Below are 12,434 nucleotides of genomic sequence, written 5' to 3'. Positions count from 1 at the left end.
ATTGAATATTTATTGATGAAGAAAAATGGATTTTTGGATTTTTTTCTACTTAATTGAATATGAATATATAATTCTAGGTTTATGGTCATTATAAAAATTAAATTATCTAAAAGAATATTTGTAAAGAAAAGGAATATCTACCAAGTTTTTCATATGGAATACATTATTTGATATATACTATGATATTATAGTGAAAGTATGTTAAAAATTAGTAAATAATTGAACATTTAGAATATATTATTTTTTAAAGTTAATACAAATGAACATGTAGGATTACTATTAATTTTTGTATTTAAATTATTTATATTTGTATAAATACACAATAAATAAAAAAAGACCGTGTTAAGGCATGGATAAAATTCTAGTATATGTTGAAAAAATCTATGGTTTAACAATCAAATTTGACAGTTCCATCCTTTTTCTGCTTATCAAGTCGAAAAAGACAGAATAAGTTAAAATGTAGTTGTGGGTATAAAGTCTCCGACCGTTGCTTCATTGACTAATGTTGACAAATGCGACGGTCAACACAAAGTGCCTAAATCTTGAAGAAGTCATCGAAATCCTAATTAACCATGACCATGAACTTGAAAATTCATACTTTGATCGGATCAATTATGTGGATAGTAGTATAAGATATTCAGCACCATTAGTCTCCCAAATCAAGAAAAAATGGTAATCCAAATAATTAACTTGATATTTAAGATAACCATCATTACAGGAGGTGTGAAAGAATGACAAATTAACTAAAACCAGGAACAGGAAATAGACATTGATTTTTTCAGTGCTAAATAAAAAATAAAGAATTAGAGACCAGAAGTGAAAGGCACATTGGTGGCGGGCAACCAAGAATTGCCAGCAATGAAGTTTCCGACTGTGAATTTAGAAGCCTCTGTTGCACTAGTTATCACATGATACCCCTTCCAGTTTACCCTGTTTGCGGTTGACGAACCAGGCCCTGTATTAGCATATTCTCCGTAGTATAAGGTATCTAGAGCAAAATTGCCACTCCAGGGCAGCCAACCAGCTGGATCAATTAAACCATCAAGAAATGTTTTCATAAACACCGTTCTTGAATATTGTTGCCATGGCCTTCCAAGATATGTCTTGACTGAGCTCTGCACTGGCTTCAAATCCGAGGCAGCTGTAACTCTGGAATTGTGGATAGATATTCCAGTGTTTTGGTTGGGATCGGTTCTACCTTGTGCTGTGATAGTGTTTATCTTGTTCGGAGGATTTCTTGAATAAAGATTGCAATTCTGGAAAACGACAGCAGCATTTCCGAATATGTAGTCAACAGTTCCATAAACATCGCATTCGCTGTAAAATTGTCTTTGCGAGTGGACGTAAAGGGTGTCTTGATAGCCTTCAAAGCTGCACTGGTAGAAGACAGAGAGATCGGAACCAGATCGAAGAGCTACCGCTTGGTGATTTTGAGGTCCGGCTGTGTTCCTAAATGTAATTCCTTGAGCAATGAATCCATCACCAACAACCGCTGAAATTATGTAGACACGAATATTGTCAGCTCCGTTACAATTTTCTACAAATAAATATTCAAATACAAGTCGAAAACCAACATCACTTTATAGGGCTGCCATGCATGCAAAGAAGTTCTTTATACATCGAGCATACATCGTGGTGTAAGTTGTGCTTTGGAGAAACCTTTCTTGATATTCATTTATGTTCCAAGTTATGTAAAATCTCTTCCAGCTAGGTGTTATATATATATATATATATATATATATATATATTTGAAAACCAACATCACCACAACTTATGTGTGTGTGTGTATATATATAAACTAAAATTGCTTTCTTTGCAAGCTTAACTTACCAACTGTTGCAGATTTGAAAGTGGTGGTACCACCGTCAACGCTGTTGCTTCCCGTGATAATAGTTTTTCCAATACCATCACCAACCAACATGATATTCTTCAACTTAGTTCCAATCTCCACATTTTCCTTATACGTTCCAGCCTTTACGTGTATCACATACCTTCCATTACCCGATCGTGTCGCTGCAGCAGCTACAGCTGCAGCAATCGTCTTAAAGTTGCCCGAACCATCTTGTGCTACCACAGCATTTGGTGTTGGAGATGAAGACTGCAAGAGTTTCCTGTCGCCCGGAGTCACCCAAGTTGGGAACCCCTCCTTGTAACTTGGCTCATTATATCCCACTTTGTTTAGGGATAAAGTGTTACTAATCAAACAGCTGACATTGTTTGACATCAAGGGCACAAGATGATCAGCAACACCAAGCTCAATGAACCCTTGTTTGCAGGTCTCAAGATTGGTGAGTGCTGTGCTGAGCCAAGTTTGTGCTTCAACTGCATTGCACTTGGTGTAAGGATCAACAGTTTTGTTAATCTTGACAATGGTGCTTTCATATAGCTCTAAGCAATCTTCCCACGCAGCCTTTTCACGCTCATTTTGACATTTTGAGCCGAGATTATTGGTGTTTTCTTGGGCATGCACGGCACGTTCTAAAGCAAGATTGAGTGACATCTTGAGAAAATCGGACTTCCCTTTTATGGGATAACCATAGCCATATTTAGGGTTTTGAGACAAGAAATATTCGCATGGTTGTGGATATGGGGTTTGTGCACACCATGATTTTACTGATGGTGGAGGAGGAATATTTCTAGAAATGGCCGGAGAAACAAAAACTGTCATGAACAGAAAAATTGCCAGCGGGAATGTCATTGCTAACTTAGAGATCAACATGTCAGTATATGGGTGGATTTGTTCAAGATGATGAAACTGGAAGACTAAGGAAATTGAAAGCCTTTGTAATTAGCTAGCTTGTGTGGAGTACTTGCAGCATGAGCGTTGGGTTACTATTTATAGAAGTGCAGGCAAAAGCATTGGATGTGGGGTGGGATGCACTTTCTTCATTCGTTTTATTATATAATTGAAAAGTAGTAAAGCAATTCAATATTCTGAATTTTCTGGCGTTGCCTGCGGAGACTAAATCTAATCATTAAATATAGTAACAGCTATATTGATTTATATATTATTTTCATTGACTTGATGGCCAAATAAAAATCAGGAGGAAACGCGTCTTATTGTAGAGAATTATGGAAATGCACAGTATGCGTTGAACGGATGCAAATTTTCTCTTTTGATTGTTGTTTGGTTATTGGCATCGACAGAATATTTCCCATTTTGCAAGTGGAAATAATTTATTGAATAAATATAGTTGAGTCTGTTTGGATCGAAGATTAGTTGAAAAAAATTTTCATCATAATACTGTAGCATTTTTTATGAAGAATTATTGTATTAAACATATATGGGTGATTCAAAATATAAAAAAGTGATTGAAAAACATGTTTATAATGTCATAAAAATATGTTTACATTTTATAGTACCAATTCGTGGTAGGGACATATTGATTTATCAAATATTACATATTGCAATGTGTAAGTGGCTTCGGCTGAGATTAGGTGGATTGTGATGGAACACTCTGCATTGGAAAAAAAAAACATGCAATTAGAATGTATTGTTATCTGAACTTCGCACGAAGAAACGCCTGTTTAGACGCTGTACATGATCTAAGCAACTTATCCATAGGATGAACTGTGCTATCTTGGACTCGTATTAACCAAATGAAGAAACCAATTTGTACTTTGGTTTTAAAAACCTGCTGAGTGGATTTAGCTGTTAGGAATTTCAGAAAACCAGTCTTATCATTGGACGTTGACAACGTCCACATTCAGTACTTTTTTGTGGGTGTGTGTTTTGGGGGGGGGGGGTGTTTGAGGATGTGGGGGACAATTCAAATCACATTTCATAACATTTTTTTTATTGTGTACTTTTTGCCTCCTTAGCTTTGATATCTTCTATTTTTTATTTTATTTTTTGTTTCAACTGCTAGTATGTTTTCCATTTATATTACCATTTCAATTCAACTAATTTTATTTTTTTTCATAGAAGTATAAAGTTCTAGAGCTTATAGTAATTTGTCCCTTGGTGGAGTAAATATCCCTTACTAGGAGTGTTATTATAACAGATTCTGAAAGATAAATGCAGTCTTTATTTATAAGTGTGCATTTTTTAGAGAGCATGAAGTTATATATATATGTGTGTGTGTGTGTGTGTGTGTGTTTAGAAATTAAACTTTATCTACTTATTGGCCGTGGGTGTGAAATTAGAATCCAGTTTGCGGTTGGAGTCAGAAATACTTTCTTGAATAGCTTTTACGTATTCTGGTGGCCTTTAGTCGAAAACAATTCCATGCATATATAAATCACCTTTGTTTCTTGGAGTAGCTAGTATTTCATTTTGCACCTAAAATGTATATTTCTACAGTTATTTACCACCTAAATTCTAGAATGGAATGAAAAGTGAGAGAAAATTGATTTGAACGTAAGAAAGTTCCATGGGTTGGAGATTTTGACTTGAGAAAGTTGAGGAATTGAGGAATAATCGTTACTAGGTCGCTAAGGTCTAAATAAAACGTGTGGAGTTAGAGCGGCACGTAATTTGGGTCATTCACCTGCTGTATTGCGCAACTACAACACAACCTCGATTGCGGCCACCATTCTTAGACTTATCCAAAAGATGTGGTGGGGAAGGACCCTAAGCGTAGCTGTTAGTTATGAAGAGTAAAAGACGACAACAAAAGTAAATAGACCTTTACTTTATCTGCTTTGCATTTTTCTCCATAATTAGGTTGGAGACCTTGATAATTAGACTCCTAAATGTCAAAAAAATGGGTAAATTACCATAACTTCCTATGATTTCATGTATTGTCACATGATCATTCTAACATTTCAAAACATCTATTTTACCTTCATGTGATTTCATGTAAAATAGAAATTTGATAGAAAATAACCTTTGTAACGGCTTTGGTTATAATACTAGTATTGTCTGACTTAAGTACTAAATCTAACGACAGCCTAACCACCTTGCATAAAATTATACGAAATTATGCTGTGTGGATAAATGCAAATCCTATAAGGAAGCAACGTGGATATTCATGCAAATCATAAGAAGTTTAAGTGGATTTTATGATTTCAACATATGTAGTTTTGGAGCGTGTCTTGTTTAATTGCTGTAATCGGTGTTGTTTTTGGTCCACTTTTCGCTTTACATAAAATCATAAGAGTTTTATGGCTGTTATAAAATGTTCACGGAATATTATGGCATCATGCAAAATTATAAGGGGCTTATATGTACGTTACCCTTGATCATTAGACTCCTAAAGGTATATTAGATTGCCTCACACCAGCATACTGAGATTAAGATGGAGTGATGGCTTGATAAGATATTGCCTCACATCCCATGTAGCACGCTAATGTTCAATTACTGACAATAAATTTGTAACTTGAAAAGATGCCATTGATTGCCTTATCGATTCAAAAACAACATGTAGGTAGGACCATCTGTTTCATTACCTAGTTATCTACTAGTCGTCTTCATGCTAATTATTGAAGACTAGAAATGTCGTCTCCCTAGAAATTTGACATCACTAGTCTGCTTTGTGGCTAGTATATCCAATACCTGAATTCTGATACTGGGTTCAAATTCAAGTAGCTATCCTGTCCATTTTGGTGGTTTTCGTTCACATTAAATTTTGTAATTTTAGGCAGATCGACTTAGAACAACTAACTGAAATAGAGCAATGATGAGTGGTCAATATCAAATTGCTGTTAGTCAATAACTTTGAATTTGCACTTTTAGTCCCTGATGTTTTGATTTTGAATTATTATATATATATATATATATATATTTTTTTTAATTTTTAAATAGTGATATTAGAGTTTTAGCATGAATTGAGATGCAAATTAGAATAAAATAGTATTAAATGGGTATTAAAATTCCTAATTAAACTTCTTTTTCTTCTTCTTTTTTCATTTTCATTTCATTTGCTCATGCTAATAATATATCATATGTTTCTTTTCTTTTGCATATTTATTCTCAAATTTGGTATAATATATGTACATCATACATCATTATTTCTCACTATTAGTTAAAACACCTTATATTGGCGCAATTTTGAATTTGCGGCGCGAAAACCGGACCGGACCGGCCGGTTCGACCGGTTGAACCGCGAACCGGCCATGGCACCGGTCCGGTTCAATGACATTGTTGACTTTGCTAGAAACCCGGTCAAAGACCGGTTGAACCGTGAAAACCGCCGAACCGGATTGAACCAGCGGTTTTCCGGTTTTCAGCTTTCCCTTTTTTTTTTTTTTTTTTTAGAGTTTTGCAAAATGAAACAATCAAGATTCGAACCCAAGACCTTTGTAATAAAAGACCAATGTATTAACCATTGCACCATCACATCTTATTAGTTTTTTTTGATAACTTATTTATATAAAGCAAATACTCATATTTCTTTTTTCCATTTTTCTTACAAAATCTCATCCCCTCATGGCTCTTTCTTTTTAATTTTCAACTCTCTCTCTCTCTCTCTCTCTCTCTATCATCTTTTCTTTTGTCACTCCCTTTTTAATCAAACATCTTTATTTTTAATTTATTAATGTTTTCTTCCATCTTTTAATTTTGTTTTTGTCCATTAAATTGAAAAAAGTTAAAAAAGAATTTTTTTAACCCAAATTATTTAATGCCACAACCACTCACTTTTATCTTATTTTTTGTTTCTTATCAAGTTTACATTTCTATTTTCGATTTTCTTGATTTCCTTCGAACTCCAAATTTTCTTTTTTAAATTGCAATATCTAAATCTCAAAACGTAAATTAAAATTTAAATTCATAATATCTAAATTCTCATATACATGAATTTTGTATAATTTCAAAATATTGTGATATTTTGGGGTTGGATTTAGATATAATTGAAATTGAGATGAAATTTATTTGTTTTAACTTATAATTTAAAAAATTTATTTTTAAAAATCCAAGTTATTAAAAAATAGTAAATTTTCATTATATAAAATATTAAATTAGTCCATTACATGTCTTATTTTGTACATATATATATTTATATAAATTATTTTTTTAAAAATTCATTGAACCGAGGTTGAACCGGTCCGACCGGTTGAACCTCGACCCTTTCACTTCACCGGTTCAATTAACGGTCCGGTTTTTAAAACATTTTCATATCGATACTTTGAGCCGAGGTAATAGGTGTTTTCTTGGGGGCATGCATGGCGCGTTCTAAGGCAAAATTGAGTGACATCTTGAGAAAATCGGACTTCCCTTTATGGGATAGCCATGGCCATATTTAGGATTTTGGGACAAGAAATGTTCACATGGTTGTGGATATTTAATTTTATATTTCCAAAATATTAATAACAAAACTACAGCTTTAAGGCACTCATTAAACAAACTCATAAGCTATGTTCCCGAAGTACAAATCATTCAAAATAATTTAAATTTTAGAGTAAAGTAGGGGTTTAGACGTTTAAATTAATGTCCTATGCTATATAGGGATTAGGCATTTGAATTTAACTAAAGAGATAACCTCTTACTTTGTATGTGAAATCAGATCAAAGTTGAAATAACTATTTGATCCTTTCTCTGAAACACATGCACCAGTTATGCTTATTTGCAATTAAGGTTCCAGGCCTTTATGTTAGAGGATTACAGTCAAAGATATAATAAAAAAAAATATTACAGCAAATAAAGCACAATAAATTTAAAATGAAAATTCAATATATAGATGATATCTAGAAATAAGATGTTTTTATTTGTAAATGACAAAGTATAAAACAAATATAAAAATTACACTCTCTTTTTTTAGGGGAAAAAAGACCCTCTACTCATTTATTTCCTAACAATGCACGGCATGCAAAACTACATTTCATGATCATTCATTTAGTCAAAAACATTTATCATTGGATCATCATCAATTTCTCAAATTATTCATTAAAAGGCTCAATAGGGTTGTGGATGACAAATACTTTGATAACACATGGAAAAGCTATTAAATATTATTTTTTACTAACACTCTTCTTTTCTTTTTTCTTTTAACCCAAATCAATCTTACATTTTCTATTTCATTTTTCTTTCTTTCTTTTTTTTTAAGCTTAAGTCAATCTTATATCAGGATTTGGTTTGTTACAGATAGGAACAAAGAAAAGTCACTGGCGAATTCTCCATTCACAATTTCCACTAGTCCCAACTAAACCGGCCTATTCAATGTTTAGGATCTCCACAAGATAAATTCATTCAGATACGGAAGATTTTTTTTTAAAATTTCTTTTAGACCCAATTATAAGATAAACAACAACAATAATCTTGACACAGGCTTTAAGATCCAACTTAGATGGTAGGAAGATTAGTACGAAAGCAAAAAGCCAACTTTCAACCTCTTCCCCTTTCCTTATCTCTTATAAGCAATGTTTTGAAACTTGGACTGACCGTCGACTCAATTGAGATCAGGGGTCAGGGGCTAATGAATTTGATCAAGAACCAGATGACGTCATTATAATGTCATAAATATATTTAATTTTAAAAATTAATATATTATGTAAAATTTCTAAAAACATATTAATACTAAGAAAGGCAGGTTCAGTGTATGTTTGGTGTTTCTAAGATACTTTACAAGAAAATACAAACAAGGTAGTATAATTAAGTAGCAATTTATGCAATTTACAATTTAATGCATATTTAACAAGTTTAGAACCAAATTGGAGGGCTTATTTGAAAAGTAATACAAGAATTTAGGGCTATAGCTATAAGTTCTAAAATGTTTCTAGGTGTAAAAATAGTGTTCTAGCACTCTATGTGTGACGCCCCTAATTCTTCCTACAGCGAACCCAAGGGTATCAGCGGAATGCCTATCTAGCTCTCGCCAGGATTCAATACGGTTCCAATTCAAACTTAAGGATAAACAACCAAAAATATGAAAGTAGATACAAAGAAAGGTCGCTGCCTTAAATAAATATTTCAATCTTTCATCACAAGTTATCAAAAGTACATTACTTTTCCCAAAATACAACTACTAGAAGTTGGCTAAACAATTACATCCAAAATACTAATCAAAAGTAATTAGACCGGCTTTTCCAAAATTCTTTCCATTCCAAGCTCCTGTTAAGGAAAACAAACTAATGGGGTGAGCGAACGCTCAGTGAGGCTAAGAAAACATGCAAACACATAGGTCAAGTAACACTAACACTTATACAGGAAGTAAAGTTATAAATTTCAAATAAATCATAATTTAACAATAAACACACTCAATAAGGATACGGGAGCTCTCAGGAGCTAAATTACACTTGCTTTGCCGAGGTTCAATCCAATACCTCCACCAAAAGGAAGGAAAGAAACTAAACGAAAGATAGACAAATAACCAACTAAAAATAAAGGAAAAACACCAAAAAAAAAAACAAAAATCTACTAAAAACTAAAAATATTGGTACCCCATACCCCATCTGATCCCCCCTATACCTATAGGACACATTGTCCTCAATGTGACAGATAAACATCAAAAATGGGAGAAGGGGCAACAAAACACCCTGAAGTCAGTTCAAAGTGGTGGGCGAGGTGGGATTGGAGGAGGGAAACCCGCATGAAGCATAAATTGCGCCAAATTCTGCGCCATGCCGGCTACATTGGCGTTGATGTTGAGCATCCGAGCCCCCAAATTCTGAACCTGTTCCCGGAGTTATTGCCATTCAGTAGCCCCAGGTGGTGGAGGGGACGCAGAGGAGGTAGATGGTCCAGCGGTGTTCTCGGCCGACCCAGGAAATGAAGAGGGCCCCGCTTGTGTCGAATGGTGCGTACCCGGAGCCCGAACCGGTCCCGGAGGGTTAAACTGGTAGAAACCATTGGACAGATGCTCGACGACTCCCATCTTCTTTAAGCAGTCTACATCCAGGAGCTCCATCTCGAATGCCAAATGTAGGTCGTGGTTCTCCAGATTAAGAACTCCCAACTGCGTCGCCAAGTGGGTGATGTAGGACCCAAGAATTAGGAGTTTGTTCTTTTTGGCCAAAACAGTCTTGAACTGTGCTGCCAACCAACACCCCAAGTTGACTTTGATATTATTTTTCATACGCCAGATGAAGAAAAACTCGGGTCGAGAGAGAATACCGGAGCTGTCCTTGTGACCTGAGTAGCTGTAGGCTAAGAACCGCTGCACATATTGGGCACTAGGGTCCTTAAGAAAAGAGCTCCTAGACCTAGAAGGGTCATAGCGGTGCCAATCGACAGACATGTCCCCCCACACATCGTGGTAGCGGGAGAGAAATGGCTCTACGTAATCACAGGCACTCTCAGCATACTCCCTAGTCTCGGCATACTCTCGAGTAATAAACCCAAATGCTAGATTAAACTGGGTAATGGAGAAATTGAACTCCCGACTCGTCAGACGGAAACGAATGACATTTGGTGTCTCAACGGTGTATCTCGTAGGCAACTCAAACTCGAAGGTGGAGTAAAACTCCCGAATCAGCTCGACAAAAACGGGGCAGAAGATATCAAGATACGGGCACCACCCGATAGCTGTAAATATCTGCTCAACCTCCTCTCGTTTGCCTAGGGCACTCATAGCAAATTTGTCACAAGATTTACAGGATATGATATGCCTCTCACAAACCTTAACGTATCTCTGCTGATCGGCAGATCTAGTGAAGTTCAAATGCCCCCCAAAGTGAGTGGGGGTATTTACCTGAGCACCCCTACCCCTACTTAAGCGGGTTCGGACACTAGAAGAGGAGGGTAGGTTGGTAGGTGTATTCACAGGAATGGAGGCTTGTGGTGGGGATTGAGATTGAGAGGATCTAGACCTAGAGGATGACTTTGTTCTCACTATGTCTCCCAACAATCAACTCAATGAACTAGAGATAAAAGCTCCAACAATTACAGAAACCAGCAGATGCAATTAGCAGAGACACAATAGGATCCAACAAACGAAATTCAGTAGTCACCAGTGCCTCCCAATTCAACAATCAAAAGCAAACACGGGCCACCCAAGCCCAAATATGGTCAACAAAGCAACAGTTGCACTCCAAAACAACAACCAGAAACTAGTATCAACAACTGGAAACTAGCAAAGTCACGTCAATAAGCACAGGGACTACCCAATTCAGTCAGTCAACAAGCAAACTTGGGCCATCCACAATCTCAACAAATGCACTCTAAAATTTCAACGAATGCCCCCACTAGTCAAACCATAACAATTGCTCCAATAATATGCTAAATTCAGCAATAACAGTGTAGAAAATTAGCAATAGCAACCCAGTCACAGGCCCTTGGCAGACAATCAGGTATCCAACCAAATAGAGTTAACACAGGCAAGGAAAAATACGCCAACCAGTACCACTGGTGCAAAATGCAGTCCAGCACCAAAGAAATTGCTATAACAGAGCAGAGCAAATGATACCTATGGCCCCCAATTCATCAAGCAACAACGGCTTCCAAATTTAACAGTCAAAAGCAAGCAAGATTCAACCAGACTCCCAACAAATGGTCCCAATTCGACGGTTAATCGCAGAATTTCAACCAATCCAAAAGAAGCAGCAAATTCAAGCGAGAATAGTCCAACCAGTACCACACGTGGAAATCACAGTAAATGAAGAAAACCAAATGCCACTCCAAACTACTGATAAATTTCAAACGATACCAATCACTACCAAGAGTTGGGGATCGAGTTTCAAATACCTACAACGGTCACCAAATAAAAAAACTGGATTGGTATTGGTGAAACGGAGGAGGCGCAGTGCGTGGGTGTGAGTAGAGAGAGGCGGACGGAGAGAGAGATGCGCGGACAGAGGAAGAAAAGAAGAGCTCGCGCGAGGGAGAGAGGAAGTAGCCACGGCAGCTGGTCGTGGATTGTGGCGTGCGGCTGTGGGATCAGAGAGGCAGAGGCGCGCGAGAGGGCGCTGCCGCGAGGGAGGGAGGAAGTAGTGGTAGCGGAGGAGAGAACGGTGCGCTATGGAGGTAGAGATGGCAGTGGAGCGCGCAAGGTGGGCCGGTGGTTGCGTGAGCTGGCAGCGCACGGTGGAGAGAGCTCGAGTGGATAGGATCTGCGAGCGCGGAGGGAGGGAGAGAGAACGGCGCCAGCTTACGGGCGGAGGTGAGTTGGTGAGCGACGGTGGTGGCAGCGCAAGGGAGATTGAAGACTTGGAGTGCGGCGTGCGGAAGAAAAGAAGGAAAAGGCGAACGAGGGCAGCAGGGAAGAAGAAAGAAAAAAGAAAGAAGAAAGAAAGAAAAAAAAGAAAGAAAAGAAAGAAAAGGAGGAAATTTTTTTTAAATTATATTATTAAACGTTTGACTTTGAATATCTAAGCCACGGTTGAAAATTTTTCTTTTTTTTGTTTTAAAGAATAAAATTTTTTTAAAATTTTTTTTATTTTATTTTTTTTATTATGAACCAGACTTGTTCTTTCGAAATTCAAAATTAGAGAGGAACCGGGAATCGAAAACTGTTTTCGAGTTTTGAATACTTACCTTTCCCGCGATCGTGACGCGGGCATGTCAAGAGGGCAGGAACTCTTCTGATTATGAGCTCTCCATCCGACATAACGCAGGCGCG

At 36.6% G+C, this 12,434-nt stretch overlaps 1 protein-coding gene across 1 annotated transcript; it reads right to left on the bottom strand.

Moving 5' to 3' along the window:
- Positions 1 to 803: 803 nt before the first annotated feature.
- On the bottom strand, positions 804 to 2,787 carry LOC113735122 (pectinesterase 2-like). The gene is made up of 2 exons (XM_027262082.2): positions 1,831 to 2,787; positions 804 to 1,492 (listed from the first exon to the last, which is right to left on the bottom strand). The coding sequence occupies exons 1-2, from the start codon at positions 2,717 to 2,719 to the stop codon at positions 804 to 806; spliced, it is 1,578 nt and encodes a 525-aa protein (XP_027117883.1). The 5' UTR covers positions 2,720 to 2,787.
- Positions 2,788 to 12,434: the final 9,647 nt, after the last annotated feature.

This window comes from Coffea arabica, chromosome 3c (genome assembly GCF_036785885.1).
Source record: "Coffea arabica cultivar ET-39 chromosome 3c, Coffea Arabica ET-39 HiFi, whole genome shotgun sequence".
NCBI lineage: Eukaryota > Viridiplantae > Streptophyta > Magnoliopsida > Gentianales > Rubiaceae > Coffea > Coffea arabica.
Note: the sequence above shows the minus strand (reverse complement) of the source record. Positions and strands in the feature narration are given on the sequence as shown.

Excerpts from the sequence above, each read along its gene's own strand:
- LOC113735122 (XM_027262082.2), bottom strand. The coding sequence starts at position 2,719 with ATGTTGATCTCTAAGTTAGCAATGACATTCCCGCTGGCAATTTTTCTG. Across the intron at positions 1,493-1,830 it reads TTTCAAATCTGCAACAGTTG|CGGTTGTTGGTGATGGATTC; the intron begins GTAAGTTAAGCT and ends ACATAATTTCAG.